Genomic DNA, 17056 nt, shown 5'->3' with positions numbered 1-17056 from the left:
TTACTCTAAATCCTTAAACTGTTCTGCTGAGTGAGAGAATATTGGCTTCATTGGCAACTTAAACATAATCAGGTGCTTTGCTGTGCGCTATGAACATAACAACAGATTTGTGCTGGTGTGTGAAGCGCCCGTCGACTTTTGCCGGCCTTTTTCTTTGTGCCTCTCATCTCACTCGTCTTCACGGCACATTGGGAAGCTGATAGAGCTCCTCAGAAACAAATCTCACCAGCGGAGCAGTAATTTCACAGGTCACAGCCCAGGGTGCGTATGTGAGGGGGTGAGAGTTGAGACGGGTCAATAATTCCTTCAGGCCTTTTTCTCCAGCGCCAGCTGGTCCCTTCACACCGCCCTCAGTCTAATCAGGCAGGCTGACCCGGACTGCTCTGGGCTCAGGTGTGTTGCATGGGTTTGTGGGGTGTAAGTAGTCGTAGCATCAGCAGTCACAGGAGTAGTATTAGTTGAAGTAGTACTAAGAGTAGCTATCGTCCCAGTAGCTGTGGTACTGCAGTATAAAGCACCAGCAGCAGCTGTCACAATATTCGTAGAAGTAGAAGTTAGACTGAGAAAGGATTTAGTCTGAGGATATCAGACAAGAAATAAGTGAATGGCCAAAGAGTAAAATGTGCTAATTTGCCTTTTTTGTCGGGCAATTCTTTTTTAACCCTTTAAACCGAACCAGACGAGCTGTGTTCCTCTGTTTACTGTCTTTATGATACGCTCAGATATCCAGCTGCTGTCTGCAGCTTCATATTTAACGGACAGACGTAAGATCGTCATCATCCGACTCAAGGAAGCAAAAAAGTGTATTCTTTAAATAGGAAGAATAAGCACTTTAGAATGATGGATATTGTTAATTGTTAGTCTTAAAGGAAGAGCGTAATGAGGCACCGCTGGTTCACGGGCCGATACATGCTAGTCGGAGTAGTGATGGAGGGTAGTGGTTGTAGCAATGATGGTTGTAGTGGTATTTATTTGCATGTTGCACAGTTGCATTTTGCATTGGGTATGTACTTCATTTGACTCTGCAATTTAGACCAATCCTCCAGAATGTGTGTGTGCGTGTGTGAGTGTTATTTCTGCCTAAATCCTCATAAGCCCCCAGCCTCAGCCATGTGCCACTCTAACAGCCTCCTCTGCTGCCTGTCACCTGATTGTTGCTATTGTCATGCTAATTACAGCCCCACATGCCAAAAAGAAGACCAAAAAAAAGATCTTTTCTCTATCTGTCTCTCTACACATCAGGACAGTGTAGCATTCTGCCTCCCCCTCCCCCTCCCTATCCTTCCCTCATCTCCCCGTCCCTCATTTTATCCATCCATCCTTTATGTGTTCTGCAATCGCTGCAACAATCGGCTCATTTGGAAAACCCTCAATTACCGAGCTCCATCTCATCTGCCTACATTTTGAACCCCCCACACACACACACACACAACTGCAAAGGTGCTATCCAAACATCCAAACTGGCAAATCCACCCGTCTTCTGTTTGAAGAAACTCGTGATTAGTTTTAACTGCGTGTCTTTGTGCGATGAATAATACGAGTTTCAATCCTTCCTGTCAGAATGTTCAAAGTTATTCATGTTTTGAATACGTATGCAGATCTGGAGATTGGACTGCGGGGACAAACGAGGAAGAGGAGAAACAGGAGGAGGACGTGGAGAAAGGGAGACGGCGGGTGTGGGACGGGTGGAAGAAGTGAGGGGATGGAGGAGATAGGACGCAAGAGCGAGGAAATGAGAGAAGATGGGGCTTGAAAACAAATGAGGGCAGCGGGAGAAGATGTGTGAAGAGATACGAGGGGAAAAGGGGCGGAGAGACAAGAGGAGAGATGGCGAGGAGACAAACGTGAGGAAATGAGAGGAGATGAGAAAGCGAAGAGGGGCTGAGAGAGGTGAAGAGAGGGGTGGAGATACGGTTATTGAGTTTATGTCTGACGGTTTCTCCGCACCCCCGCACCCTCACATGGCGTTTCCCAGAACAGAGACGTGTCCTGTGTTAAAAGCATTGTATCACTTAGTTCAGAGACATTAATCAATACAGCAGTTATTTATTTGTTCTCGTTTAAACCTAGGCCGCCTCATTCCATAATGCGGTCCACAAGCGCACACACACACACACACACACACACACACACACAGCCCCTCGTCATGTAATCGTCTCCATGTATACGGACTGTATCACTTTCGTTTGCACTCACACACACACACATACACAGACGATCACAATGTGTTACTGTATCAGATATACTGTATACTCCCACTTTGATACACGCACACACTAATTCGCAAAACACACACACACACACACAGACGGGAGGCCTAAATAATCGGAGCTCTATCGTGAGGAAAGCGGAGCCCACGCTCCCTACTTTCACTTAATAAAGAGGGTGAAAAGAAGAGCGACTCCTCGCTGATCGTTCCAACACACACTCCACCTGGCAGAGCATCGATACCCAATCTGCACACGCACAAACACACCGGGAGGTGATTTTAGCTCCACAAACGACTGCGTCGTTTCCAAAGGCGATACAAGTCTATACATTTCAATGAATAGGAATGTGATTAGTTAATTATGAGCTTTCAGGAGGAAATTGCGGAGCGTTCAAACATATTTGGCAGAGAGGAGTTCTGCACTGAGTTGAAGAGGCTTCGTCCTGCTGCCAGTGTGTGTGTGTGTGTTTGAAATGTGAATGGCCTGTGATGAAGTCGCTACAACAACTGAAAGGGCTTCATTGTGTCGTCGAGTGTGTGCGTGTGTTTGAGCTAAGAGACGGATTGAGCTAATATAGAAGCTCCAGTGCGTGTGGTCGGTCTTATTGGGAACCTCTGTTATCTTTCAGAGTGGCAGGGATAATTCTGTATGGCAGGTGTCCAGATGATGGCTAGTGATAGTAGTGTGTGTCCGTGTGTGTGTGTGTGTGTGTGTGTGTACGGGCCAGGCTCACATGGACCTCTAAGCCGACACCGACAGGATTAATGTGTTTCATTGGACTTCTCTTGACCGCATGTAACACTGTGTGCCTGAAAGTAATATTCTCTTTCACCGGTAACCTACATGGGTTCACAGGATCTGAGACACAATAAACCACACATTGGGAAACACACCCAGGCGCGCGCACGCCCACACGCACACACACACACACACACACACACACACACCTCCCTCCCTTGGTGGACAGAAGGCTGTGAAGAATTAGACCTCCTTTCAGTCAGGATCAATCACATCAACTGTTTTATCCGTAGCTGTGACACACACACACACACACACACACACACACACACACACACACACACACACACACACACACACACACAAAAGCACACATATGTTCTCCACCTCTGATCAGAGCTGAAATCAGATGGTCATCCCCCACCACCCCTCCCTGTCCCCCCTTCCACTTGCCATGCCCTGAAACCAGCTCCGTCACTCTCACACACACACACACACACACACACACACACACACAGGCAGTGTGGAGATAAATGTGACCAGCAGTCCTAACCCCCAGCAGAAGAAAATCTAATTCTCTTTCACTTTTATCCCTGAGACTAATGTTACTGTCAGAGAAGACACCACCACCAGAGACCAGCGACTCTGTTTTGTGTGTGATGTGTGTGATGTGTGTGTGTGTGTTTGCTGCAGTGAGATAGTGAATTCATTTAAGGTGATGTATTGCTGTCTTTACCGACAATCTCACTGTAGACCTCGGTGGTGCTGTTCCTGCCTTGCCATGACAAGCGTTTGACCCCACCTCCTTTCCTCTCCTCCTTCTCTTCCTTTTCCCTTTACTCTCCTCTCATGTTCCTCCTTTTCCCATTCCTCCTTCTCTTCCTTTTTCCTCCTACCTTCTATTATCCCTTTGCTTCTTCTGTCCAATTTCCTTTACACTCTTTAAGCCTTGATTTGTTTACCATTCATTTATTTTCCATTAAAACGTTTGCTTCAATTCATTTCACGATTCAAATTCTTAATTCAATGGAGATGTATTGTGCGTGGCATTTTGATTAAAAGAAAAAACAAATAAACGTGTTTCTCGGAAGATAATGAGAGAAGAGAAAAAGTCATTTCTAGTTGTGTCTCCTATGAACTGCGTTCTCTAAACAAACAGTCCCGGTCTCATGCCGTCTTATCTCTCCACCGGTCTTTTCCTCACAATCTTTAAGGTCTGATTGGCGACATGTGACCTATTCATCTCAACTGACTGGCTGTGTGTTTACGAGCCATGCACGCACACACACCGTCATGTGTACTGCACATTGCAGGTTTGTTTGTGAGGGACAGAGCTCGCCTGCAGGAGGGACAGCCGTGTAGAACATGGACAACCGCTGTTTTTGGGGGATCGGGTGTGTGCCTGTGTACATGTGATTGCAGGTACTTTGTTCATCATTTGTAAGCCCCACCAGATGCCATGCAGGGGACCATAGTGCGCAGGGCCTGTCAGTCAACCACCCCTTCATCACACAAACACACACTCGTGCAGGTGCATGTACCGATTCAACCACAACCCCCTTCCCTTGAGGCTGATTAGTATTCACGAGATCTCAGGAGACACACACACACACACACACATTCTGGAGGATTGGTCCATTCTAATTATCTCCTGGCGTTTATGGAGAGGCCTGATTAGAAGCTGTCAGTGTGACTGATGACGACATGCCATGTTATCCCCTGGAGAGAGGCAGAGAGACGGAGAGGGAGGCAGGTCACAGCTGTGAACTCAACTACGTCTCCGTCCTCGTCTCTTTATAGTTGGTGTCTCTCCTCCTTGTAATTCTGCTCCAATAACGGCTGCCTTATTGTGTGCCTCCGTAGGTAAACCAGTGATGATCATAACGGAGTTCATGGAGAACGGATCTCTGGACACTTTTCTCAAGGTGAGTCGCGGCTCAGCTGGGAGGAACACGACACACACATTTCCTCCAAGGCCACGCGCCTCCACAAAGGCCGTGTGGAAACTGAATGAATATTGTAGCACAGAACAGGAGGGCATATTATTTTATGAATAGATAAAAAGATAGCTGACTGAAGTTGTCCTTCAACCTTCAGTTGTACAATGTAAGTTAACAACTCTCCAGGAAAGAAAACACGATTGCATTTTTGTTTTTACCTGTTTTGAGCTTATGCGCAGTCACCACATTAGGGATGTAATAGGTAGTTTTACACAATCTAAAAAACATAGAACAAGAAAAAAAAATTACTTCATCACACGCCATCCACTTTTCAAACACATACACACTCACACACACATACACACACACACACACATACACTGGCAGCAGGACGAAGCCTCTTCCACTCAGTGCAGAACTCCTCTCTGCCAAATATGTTTGAGCGCTCCGCAATTTCCTCCTGAAAGCTCATAATTAACTAATCACATTCCTATTCATTGAAATGTATAGACTTTTATTGCCTTTAGAAACAACGCAGCCGTTTGTGGAGCTAAAAATGTCACTAAATGCTACAGTGTACGTACAAGTGTAAATGGCATCTGTAATTATACACGGTGAGAGTATTTTATGGGTGAAATGTTGAGTTTAAGTGACAAACAGTAAAAAGAATGAAACAAATTATTGTCTAAAATGCAAGAAAAGAACCTCCAAAATGCCACAAGAAAAGAGATTGAAAACAAAATGTAAGTAAAATAGGTTTAAAACTACAGACATGTATCATAATCTGAAAATAATATCAGTAATATAGACTGGTCAACAACAACAAAAATAATAATAATTTCTGAAAAGCAGATTTTACTCTAAGGTGATTGCTTCATCCCTTATTAGTGAAAATATTTTTAAAAATCGAAGGAAGTCTGCGGAGGTATTGCTTTGTTATTGAAATTGACATTATGACAAGAGTTAGAGGAGCCTGTCACTCAATACGTCATTACACAAATTGATGTTTTGAACGAATTAGTCCTTAAAACCATCCTCGAAAACACTTCACAAACCTGCGACAGATTAACTATTTCCTATCATATCAATTATAGCCACTAAAGTATGGATCTCTATTCTATTGCAGATGCGGAAGTCAAGCATACAGTGTCGTAAATGTTGATAAATGTGCGATTCATGGAGCCAATGTAGCCGTATTGATTTAGCTGAGCAGCCTTGAATTGGGGTTTTGCGTAGATGAACAGCGTGTTGCAGCCCTCGTGTGCCTCACACTGAAAGTCCCCCTGATTCATATTCAGAGTTACTTGTCAGCCAGTAAAATCACAGCCGTGCTCCAAAGCCATTAAGTCTGTGATGAGGGGCCCGTTGCTCAACAGACACCAATCCCATCAGCAACACTGAAGCAAGATGAAATGAAATCTGACGGATGAAAAATGTCCCGGAACACACACACACAAACTACACACATGCGCCACATGCATGTTGTGTGTTGCAGTATGTATTGTAATAAGGGTCATAAAGAGTGTTCGCAGTGGCTCAATATAGTTTGGGAATTTTACGGGTTTTACAGCTCATCCGTGCTCCTGGCATCCATACGTGTCTTTAATTACGATGACCATTTATTAAGCAGTCGTCCCTCGGAAATAACAAAACCACTGTTCTGCCTGAGCAGCTCTTGCTCTCTTAGGCTCCTTGCTTCTACCTCCAGTCGCCCTTCTCTGCTGTTCCTTAGGATGTGGTTCCTCTTAGTTTTCTGGTAAACTTCAATATTATGCCAGAATTTGCCAAAAAGTCTAATTTTCTTTCGTCACCTTTCCAATCCGTCTCCTTCATCTCCGTGGCCGACCTGCCTGCCCTGCATGTGTCTCCTCTCTCTCTCTCCATGCCCTGCTCACCCTTCCTCCTCCTTCCTGGCAATGCAATGCGGTGGGCAGATTGATAGAGGAAGTCTGTAGGTTTGTGAGACAGTCCAATCAATCAGCATCTCACAAAACCACCAGCTAATTAACTTACTCCACAGCTGCCGAGGGAATGAGAGAGAAAGAACGATAAAGGAAGGGGGGGCACAGATGTAGGAAGATGAGGGACGATAGATGGATGAAGACTGAGTCAAAGTTCTCTCTCTCTCTCTGTCCCTCTCTTTCTCTGGGAAAGTGACTGAGGACCGACAGAGATGGATGGAGAGAACAAAGACACAGGGAAAAAGAAATGATATAAAGGAGAGAGAGGGTGACTGATAACATGGATGGCTTTTTAACGGGGGCCGTTGGCCCGGAGCAGAAATAATTGGCAGGAGAAGGTGAGCTGGACCACCATCGATCAACAGGCTGCGCTCTCTGCCAAAGACAGCTCAAATATGAAATCCAGTGAGAAGGGCTTGCATACACGGTCTGTGTTAGAGAGGGACGTGTTGACTGCTCTATCTGATCCAATCTTCTGTCAGCAGGATTTTGTGGTAATCCTCGAATGACTGCTGGGTTGAGAAATATCTTTTGCTTGCCACCTCCCAGAGAGAGGTCAGAGCGGAGGGTTAGCCTGAGCCGGACGGGCTTCAGAGTCCAGCTCAGGGAATCCTGGCTTGCCCCTTCACTGCTGGCGGAGGCTGTTGTCGGACTTGATCCTAGTCACAACGCCCCCCCCCCCCCCCCCCCGATGTAGCTTAACGTCAGCGTTTACACTGTGCCGTGTATTAATTCCTCTTTCTCCTTGACTGCACATACAGAAACACGACGGCCAGTTCACGGTGATCCAGCTGGTCGGCATGCTGCGTGGCATCGCCTCAGGTATGAAGTACCTTTCCGACATGAGCTACGTCCACCGAGACCTGGCAGCTCGAAACATCCTGGTCAACAGCAACCTGGTGTGTAAGGTGTCTGACTTTGGCCTGAGTCGGGTTCTGGAGGACGACCCGGAGGCGGCCTACACTACGAGGGTAAGACGCTCTCAGCTGTCACAAACAAATGTTCCCTCCTATTGCAGCTCACCCACTGACCTATACATCATTAGATTAAATACAAAACCAAACCCGTGTAATCAAATTTAAAAAATAATCTGATCTGAAATGGACCTGAAGATAATCAGACGTGATCCCAACAGACCCACCGAAGAAGAGCATTACATGTCATTTCTGCTCACACACACCATGTGATCAGAGTCCCCTCGTATCCACTTGGTTTCGATCACCACTCACACACATGAACACAAGCACTCGAGGCGCAGCTGGCTGCTCTTAAAAGTGAATGGAAACCTCTGAATAATATGTTGCTCTGGCGCTGCATTCAAGACTCAAAACGCAGCGAAAATGTGTGATGTGGGGCAGTTGACAAAGTTTATGGACATTATTAGACATGGGGGAGTGACGACCCCGGAGTAAACTAATCATGCTTGTTTTGATTCCCGCGGGAAATAGAACAAGCACTTCCAACAACATTTTGGGAAAGTCGATCACTGCGTTAATTGGCTTCCCGATTTAATACAACTTTAACAAGCCAATTGAAAATGATGCATGAAAACACATCGCTCAGGAAATGAATTACTTTGTTTTCCAGAATAGAAATGGGAAAAAACAACCATCCAATCAGAGCTGGATATGTAAATTAGCCTAAACAGGAAGCTGCAGTTTCGTTGTGCAAAGAGGGCGCCCGCGACCGTGAGTCCTCACGTGTCAACAGGCCGTACACCCACGGCTCCAGAGCAGCACGCGATAAGAAGGGCTATAATCTGGCCGAGTGTCTGGTCTGTTAGTCGGAGCTGAGCGGAGCTGTGATGACTTCTTCATGTACAACATGCCTCTGGACTGACTGTCACTGCTATTATCAGACTGGTGGCATTTTAAAACCCACTTTGTATAAGTTGCAAATGTCCTCACGCCCATCTGTGAGTCCACAGGTCATCGGTCTTGCTATGAGGTGTGGTCAGGCGCATTGTTGACGCAATGCAGAAAGCATTTGTGCCATTAGCCAACAATCGAGTCAATGTTGAAGTATTTTCCTGCTATTTAAAAGGTTGCATTATTCAAATTAGATGTGCCTTCATTTGCGGTGCAGCAGTGCTCCTCTTCAGTTAACTAGGCTATCATCAGTAGGCGGCGGAGGGTCCACGGCTCTCGTAGAAAGTCTGCTTGCAAACTTTCACTTTGTGATCCAGAAAATCGGTTTTCTCAGCAGAAAGTGGGCTGGCATCTCCAATTTGCCAAATCCACTATCTAAATAGCGGCGTGCCAGGTGCAGGCGCATCTGGCTATGCAGGTAATGGGAGATGGCCGGCTGATTGGTTTAATTCATGTTAAGCCCAAAACGCACCTGTGATTAATTAAGAGGCTTAATACGAACTCTGCTGCCCCTTGTGCCTTACATTGCTCATTATTATGAGATGGTTAACTGAAGTATCTTCGGACACGCACCCCTAAATGCACTTAAGCCGAGCACTTTAGTCCATGCGCTGTGCTTTAAATAGGGCCCGAAAACTGTTTTACACAATGCGGTTGGATTTTTAAACAGTTGAAGTTTTTTTAAGAGGCCTTGAAATGCAAATCGTGACATAAACGTACATGTTCACACAACGTATTGCTCACATTGGATGTCTGCATACACACAAACCTCATGTTTTGCCTTCATATAGACAAATGAAAGAAGTCGTTGTTCATCACCATCCTCACAGAGCGCAGAGAGAATGAAGGAAACTCAAACGTCAGTGAGTTAAACCACTTCGGAGTAACTCATCTCAAATGCCCACAAGGAGATGGCATTATTCATATTCATAGGAAGTGTTGGGGATGTTATTTTTAATATGGCATTAGCATTGCCCTGGGAGGAGTGTATCAGCCGCTGACTGCTCTATTGCAATCACACACACACACCCACTGATGTCAGGAGACCTAGATGGAGAGCTGCAGGCATGAGGCCGAGGCGGAGATGGGAAAGAGACAGAGAGAGAGAGAACGAGAGAGAGAGGATATCAAATAAGACTTGAGAGGCTGAGAGAAAGAGAGAGAGCGAGAGAGAATAAAGGAAAGAAGGCAGGCGAAAGATCCAGGGAGAGCAGTTAAGAGAAAAAAAGAGGACGGGGTAGGGGTGGACTGGGGGAGGTGGAAACAAAAGTACAGTGCCGAGTGACTTGGCAGCTTTGTCTTTTATTTGACTTTGACCAAGCGGAGATGGGAAATGCTAGGTGGTGCAGAGGCAGCTGCCGCATGTTAAAAAGCTGAAGTGAGCCCTATAGAGGTGTGTGTGTGTGTGTTTGTGTGGTAGACGGAGCGAGAGAGAGAGAGGGCGTGGGTATCTTACTGCGTATTATTTCCATACAGTGGAATCTGTTTGATCTGTGCATCAACAACAAAGGCAAGAGAAGAAAAAAGATGGCAAAAGAAAGTCAAGTGTAAAAATAAACACTGGAGCCAAAGTAGCCCCTGTGTGGTGAGCAGATTAAAGGAATGTTTAGTTTCAATTGGTGTATAATCTCACCTACTGTGTCTTTAAAGGCAGCAGCGCCGCAGCCACCGTACATATTTATATTGTTACAGTAAAACACCAGGTTCATGGTGACATGTACATTATGCCACACGTGTGTTGACTGTGTTGTGAATCCGCTCTAGGGAGGGAAGATCCCCATCAGGTGGACGTCTCCAGAGGCCATCGCCTACAGGAAGTTCACCTCAGCCAGCGATGTGTGGAGTTACGGTATCGTCATGTGGGAGGTGATTTCATACGGCGAGAGACCCTACTGGGAGATGTCCAACCAGGATGTGAGTCACAAACACTTACGTCATGTCTCAGTTACAGCGACGACTGTGTTTTTCTCAATCCTCAGCTCAATTCTTAACTTTAAGAATGATTTTTCGTGGACATTTTTCTTCCCCTTTTTGTATTAATCTACAACCTGATATTTGACCCTCTCCCCTTATAGGTGATTAAAGCAATAGATGAAGGCTACCGTCTCCCCGCTCCGATGGACTGTCCTGTGGTGTTGCACCAGCTCATGTTGGACTGCTGGGAGAAGGGACGCAGCGACAGGCCAAAGTTTGGACAGATTGTCACAATCCTGGACAAGCTCATCAGAAACCCCGCCAGCCTCAGGGAGCTGGCCAACAGCTCAGCATGGTCAGTGGGAGAAAGCTCGACATTTACATCCTGAATGCATCCCTTTACTCTCACACGCATGTAGTCTGGGTATACCTGGGTTAGGTAAAGTAACATTTGTCAATGAAAAGGTATGAATATAGGGCGGTGGGTTGGCATAGCTACAGTCTCACATTCTAAATGTAGGCTCCATGCCACCCCAGTTGTATTGCACACGACTATATAATATAATGTACCCAGTGTTAAGAACCAGACCAGCAGACAGACAATTACGATCAGTCCCTTTCAAAGAAGACAGAAGACACTTTAAAAAAGTTAAAGATAAAATAACAAATCCCAGCACAACTGAAAAGACAAAGCAGAACTACAAACACAAGCCACCGCACTAAAGACACAAAGAACTGGGACCAGAGGAGAGTCTGACATACGGGGCTTATACACGTTGGCTTGGACTGCAGCATACAAAGCGCAGTGTGCGTAGTAGTAGTCAGTGCATGTTCTGTGTTAGTGCAGATGTAATTAGTACTAAATTCGCAAAGTATTTATCAAGCAAGTACATGAATAAACACAACGATCCTTTAGAAAACAAACAGACAAACACGTCACAGTTAAGACCATGTGTATTTGGACTGGAGGAAAAGGGGATGAATCATGAAGCATACTTACCCACTCATGGGTGAGTTACATTTAGGGTTCATATTTACTTTTCACAGTGGACTTGAGTCCGTCGTACTGTGGAGCGAGATACCGACAGAGCACCATGAATGGGCATTAACTGGCTGCTGACACTTTGTATTCTTCTGAATGCCCTTGACTAGAGTTGGTCTGAGCAGCTCCAAGGACATCAAATGGACTCCAGAGGCTGTTATTTACTGTAGCCACTCAGCAAGACAACATTTCATTGAGTCGTGAGTGTGCTTTGTATCCCAGCAGGGAGGACCCATCCACCCCAGAGTTCAGTGTGAACACAGTGGATGAGTGGTTGGAGGCCATCAAGATGGGCCAGTATAAGGAGAACTTTTCCAGTGCTGGATATGTCAGCTTGGACTCAATCCTCTACATCAGTGTCAGGTACAGACGGCTGGTGATTCATCCCAGTTAAATGAAACACTCACTAGGTCAACATTGTCATTAAAAGACATACTATGTGCCTCTCGAGTGTGATTTGAAATTAAAGATAGGGATTTACACAAGTATCTTGGACATGAAACCTCAGCAGCTGCTTGGCATTACAGAGACAATGTAGATACTGGTGTGTGTGTGTGTGTCATGATTTAATATTCCTGTTCTATCTTTCTTGTAGTGAATTGGCTAAGATGGGTGTGACTCTTGCCGGGCACCAGAAGAAGATTTTGTCTAGCGTGCAGAGCCTGCAGACCCAGGGGACGCACGTCCAAGTATAACAGCGCCCACATAAACACACAGTGATGGAAATGGATCTTGTGAAGAGTTTCCCCGACAACATGGAGTTGTAATGGGTGCTCCGTGCTCGGACCTCCACTGATTTTGCGACACACTGAGATGGGGACAACATGGACGCTTGACTCCTTCACCATCCTTCCCATCCTCGATGGGCACTCGCGGCTTTAGCACTCGAAGCAACACAGCCACCATTGCAGAGCAAGAGAGAGACGCATGTCCAACAGCAAGGCCACAGCTAGAGCACCCCAGACCATCTCACATCATATCAGCTCAACAAAAGAAGAAATGACAACAAAAAATAAATAGAATATAATTATCATCACTGTCTGTGAGGTGTACAGATGTTTGTTTTTTTACTGTCCTTTTGTTTCCATTCTCACCTTGAAGAGTTTAAAAGGGGTCAGAAGAAATGTATATGTGTAGATATATGTTTATATGGGCTGTGTGTGCCGCAACCGTAGAGATGGACCTAATGTTTGTATTGGTGGTGAGGTTTATATCGCTCAACCTTATCGGGAGTTATTCCTCAGTAACTGTATGGACCCTTCATTGTACACAGAAAGCCAATGAGTGAGCAGAGATTATGAATGACATGAATGTGTAGGGCGAGGGGAACAGACCAAGTGGACCTTTAGAGATGGAGCAGTATGTAGATTTTGCTAGCTCATGTAGGATGGAAGTATTATTCATTTAAATTGTGTATTTGACCAGGACAAGGGCTTCCCTCGAGACTGCTCTCAGACACACTTCCATCGCAACTAGCCCCAGTGCACCTTTGCTAGTCTGTTTGCACTCGCAATGTAACAGAGTGCAAAGAAACAGCAGAATCTGCTTAAGCTGCAGTTAAAAGTTACATTTTTCTTCTTCCATGACTATTTATTCCAAACAACATTGTCTATTCAGCTGTTAAAGTATGATGATGTTGGGAATATTTCAGCCCAAAAGTTTGCCTTCCCATGTTTCAGGTGTTTTGAAAAAGTTATAGTGTTTTTGTGTGGAAGAAAAGGTGATGCCAAGATCATCATAGAGTGGACATCGTTAACCCCAAAACACTAACTAACAGTTAGTAACACCATTTCTAACGTCGGGTAAAATACTTTAATCAAAATTTATTAAAGTACCACAATATATGACAAATGAAAGTAATCTTCTTTTATTTTCCCCTAAACTACTTCTCATAAAACAAAAAATGGGGAGACCCTATCCTACTATATATATATATATACCTAAACCACAATCGCGTGTGTGAAAATCACCCGACGTTAGTGTTTTAGGGGTAAGAACGTGTACCTTGTTTTTCCAGTGTTGTGCCATGTAAAGTAACCTTGAACTATTCATCTTGGCAACATCGCATCACTTCTACAACACCCCGTCCTTTCATCAGTTCCTCTGACTGGATGGTAACGCGAGGCCAGTCACAGTAATTACAGTGTTTTGTGAAAATCGTCTGCTTGATGAGAAGGAGCCTTGGAATGCACTTTTTCAGCAGGATGAAATATACAGTGTTGATTTTCAGAGGGTACATTTTACTTTAGAAAAAAATATGATTTATGTGTCTTGTTCTGTCTCACTTACTGTTATCTGTCATGCCAACCTATTTCAAGCATCCCTAGTTTCAAACCAATGCTGATAAGGTACATTTGCAAAACAATGTTTACAGCAAAAATAAAATAAATTGTTTTTGAATTTCTTTCCTTATCAGAGGGAAACTGCTGCTTATCACATTAAATACAAGCTTAGATATGATGGAACCCTCTTTGTGTGTACCACATTAATGGAACTGAACCTGCTTTAATGTATTCCCAAACCCAGTTTTAATATATGTGGTACTCTATAGGACAACAGTGGCAACAAGTACAGTATATATGATTGTATTATAGTGTAAGATATGTACAGTGTTGATTTCCAATGTTAGAATGTTTGTAATGATAACGATGATGATGACTATGATGTATTTTATTGTGAAAAAGAGATTTCTGAAGTTCTCGTTCAGGGGCGGGTCATACCGAAGAAGTGAAGGGAGGATATGTGTTGGAATGAACAAAGGAATGTAGCATGGTGCGAAGCTTCATCTTTGATTGACTGCAGTTCTACCATAGTGTTAGAATGAGTAGAATGGACTCTTCTTATTGTGGCAATGGCTTCGTTTGCATATCTCCCTTAAACAATATTGTCATGCACTTGTAAAGCCTGTGTCCATCGAAACAACTTTGTTTGAGGTATTGTCGGGATGGAAGGAGACGGGTTGAGATAAGACGTTTCTTCAGATCAAATTTCTCCACACACCACAAATTAAACATTGGCTAAACCCCTCCCCCAAGCAGAAATTGTCCAATCATAGATTAGCAACCATAACTAGGCACGGCAGAACCGTCACGCATATCCGCATGCTGGAGCAATTTGCATGTACTAAGAGCTTACTTGGCATTTAAAGACGTTGGAGGTGGTTACTTTTTTCAGCCTTTCCAAAAAACCCAAATACAAGTGAAAAAGAACAAGGATTGGATAGAAAGGGTGTTTGTCTGTTCTCGTGTAAACTGCAATAGATGGAAGTCGTTCTTACTCGTTAGCATCATTACTTAACTAGGCCATATTTATTTCTGGGGTTACAGGCGATGAAAATAAAAGCCCCGGTCACAACTAGCTCATTACATTTCTCCAATGACTAAGTGCTGGTCTCGGATGCTTCCAGAGTTCAGGGTAGTGTTGGCTGTTGTCCTGCTCATTGTTGGATTCTTTAAGTTGACACCAGAGCCCGCCAACAGCCGAGGAGATCGCGCTTCATGTGCCAAGCACATAGTCCTCCGTCTTCAAGCCTTTTCCCTTGTAATGTATCATGATGAACCGTGTTGTTGAAAATTAGAACAAGTATTGTCCCTTCTTAACCTTTTTACAGGTTTTTTTTAAATCAAGTGAGCTGGACACATTACAAAGTCAGCAGGACACGGCAGCGTCGTCAGGAACTCATGAAGCTAAAGCAAACTCCACTCGCTAGCTAGCTAGCCACAGCTATCAAAACAAAAACATGCTGTAGAAATAATATCCATGGCCGAAAATGAGAAGTCTTCTTTGGTCTATATCTGCCGGAAATCAAGGACCCAATGTTAAAAAGACGATGGATGCTCTCAATGTAAACGCAAAGCTTGACTGGCATGTCACAACTGTATCTAAGGGCCGGCCGGCATGGGCAACGGAGTGGAAACCACTATCAGGCTTTAGAGTTGTCTATTTTCAGCCCTATTTTTTGAGGATACAATAAAAACACAATACAATTTGGAGAGTCTAAAACTGTACATTCTACACTTGCTAACTCTATGCTTTCACTCTCGCGGACGACCCTTGACCGCTGGCCTTTTAGATGCCTTATTTACTGAGCTATTGTTCTTTTCTGTTGCCCTATAAAGGCGATATTAAGAGTAAAGTATATGTACAGGTAGTATTTATCCGTGTTCTTAAGATGACCTCACATCAACACCCTGGTTCTGTAACTAGACTCTCTTCAACAGCACATTCCCTTTGATTCCTCTCAGCAGAACAGAGGTGTTGTGTTGCATCATGAATCTTGAAGCTGATCACCTGTAACAGCTGATCGAGAAATTCACAGATTGATCATATTTATTTTTCATTGGGTCAAAAGATATTCAATTAGATTATGGATGACATTAGTTCAACAAAATTTGATAGGCTATACATTTGGTTGCAAAAGTTATTTTCACGGGCCAACATTTTAGACAATTGTTTTTATCACCACAAAAAATGGGCACGCTGCAACTATGTCATCACTTTTTTTTTACAAACATATTCAACACTCACAGTTCAGACATTTTAATAATAGAGGGCATACACTCACACTATTCACCCTCAAGGTAAGCTATGTGGGTTGGTTTACTTGATCTCAAATACAGTCTTGTCCTCCATACCCCACAAGGTCTGTATTGTAAGTGAGTGACCCTCTTTCAGGAGGTTCAGCTCTCTCTCTCTCTCTCCTCCCCACCATCCCTTTATTGGCCACCGTACAAGTCTTATTTGTTCCATGCCAGTTTCCTCAGCATTGCTTGATATAAAAGGGTGTAGGCATTCTCATGTCTTTCATGTTGCTGTAATAAATATGCTAATATTTCTAATTTCTCACCTGAAGCCTGCAGTGTATTTTTCTTCCACGAGTTATTTGCCTTTCCTCTGTCTCTCACACAAGAACACACAGACACACACACACACACTTATCCATACACACAATTACACAGTACGTTTACACTGGGACTTGTAGAATATAACAGTATAAACTCCCAAAGCCTTTACATGAAAGTGTTATGAACCCCTTGCTTAATTATTATTTTTTGCTGTGTAACAAAGCCTGAAGGTATTTAATTTTGTTTTGAGTGTCTGACCAGTCTTGCAGAAAATCAGTGCATGAATGGGAACTTCAAGTCTCATTTGTCCCCAGCTCTGCTCTAATGGTGATGGCGGTGGTGAAATTCCCATCATAACATTCTTGAATGGCAAAATATGGGCGCCCTGCAACCACATCTTCATTATCAGAGTGCAGGGTGTCTAGGTGTGTGTGTGTGTGTGTGCCTTACTGAGAGATAATTCTGTCTCGGGGGAAGGGAAGGGGAAGGTCAGTGACTCCTGGCTTTGGTTAACCCCTTAATGCACTGCCATAGTTGCT

The 17056-nt window shown here is 44.3% G+C and overlaps 1 protein-coding gene across 1 annotated transcript in view; it reads left to right on the top strand.

The window, feature by feature from the left end:
• LOC130197724 (ephrin type-A receptor 3-like) overlaps window positions 1–16518 on the top strand; it is a 78171-nt gene extending 61653 nt beyond the window's left edge. Inside the window, 6 exon segments of the mRNA XM_056420569.1 lie at window positions 4812–4873; window positions 7611–7820; window positions 10482–10631; window positions 10793–10986; window positions 11896–12036; window positions 12269–16518. Coding sequence (XP_056276544.1) covers window positions 4812–4873; window positions 7611–7820; window positions 10482–10631; window positions 10793–10986; window positions 11896–12036; window positions 12269–12368 — 857 coding nt within the window. The 3' untranslated portion in view covers window positions 12369–16518.
• The last annotated feature ends 538 nt before the right edge of the window (window positions 16519–17056 follow it).

This window comes from Pseudoliparis swirei, chromosome 8, assembly GCF_029220125.1.
Source record: "Pseudoliparis swirei isolate HS2019 ecotype Mariana Trench chromosome 8, NWPU_hadal_v1, whole genome shotgun sequence".
Taxonomy (NCBI): Eukaryota; Metazoa; Chordata; class Actinopteri; order Perciformes; family Liparidae; genus Pseudoliparis; species Pseudoliparis swirei.
This window is presented reverse-complemented; position numbering and strand designations above follow the sequence as displayed.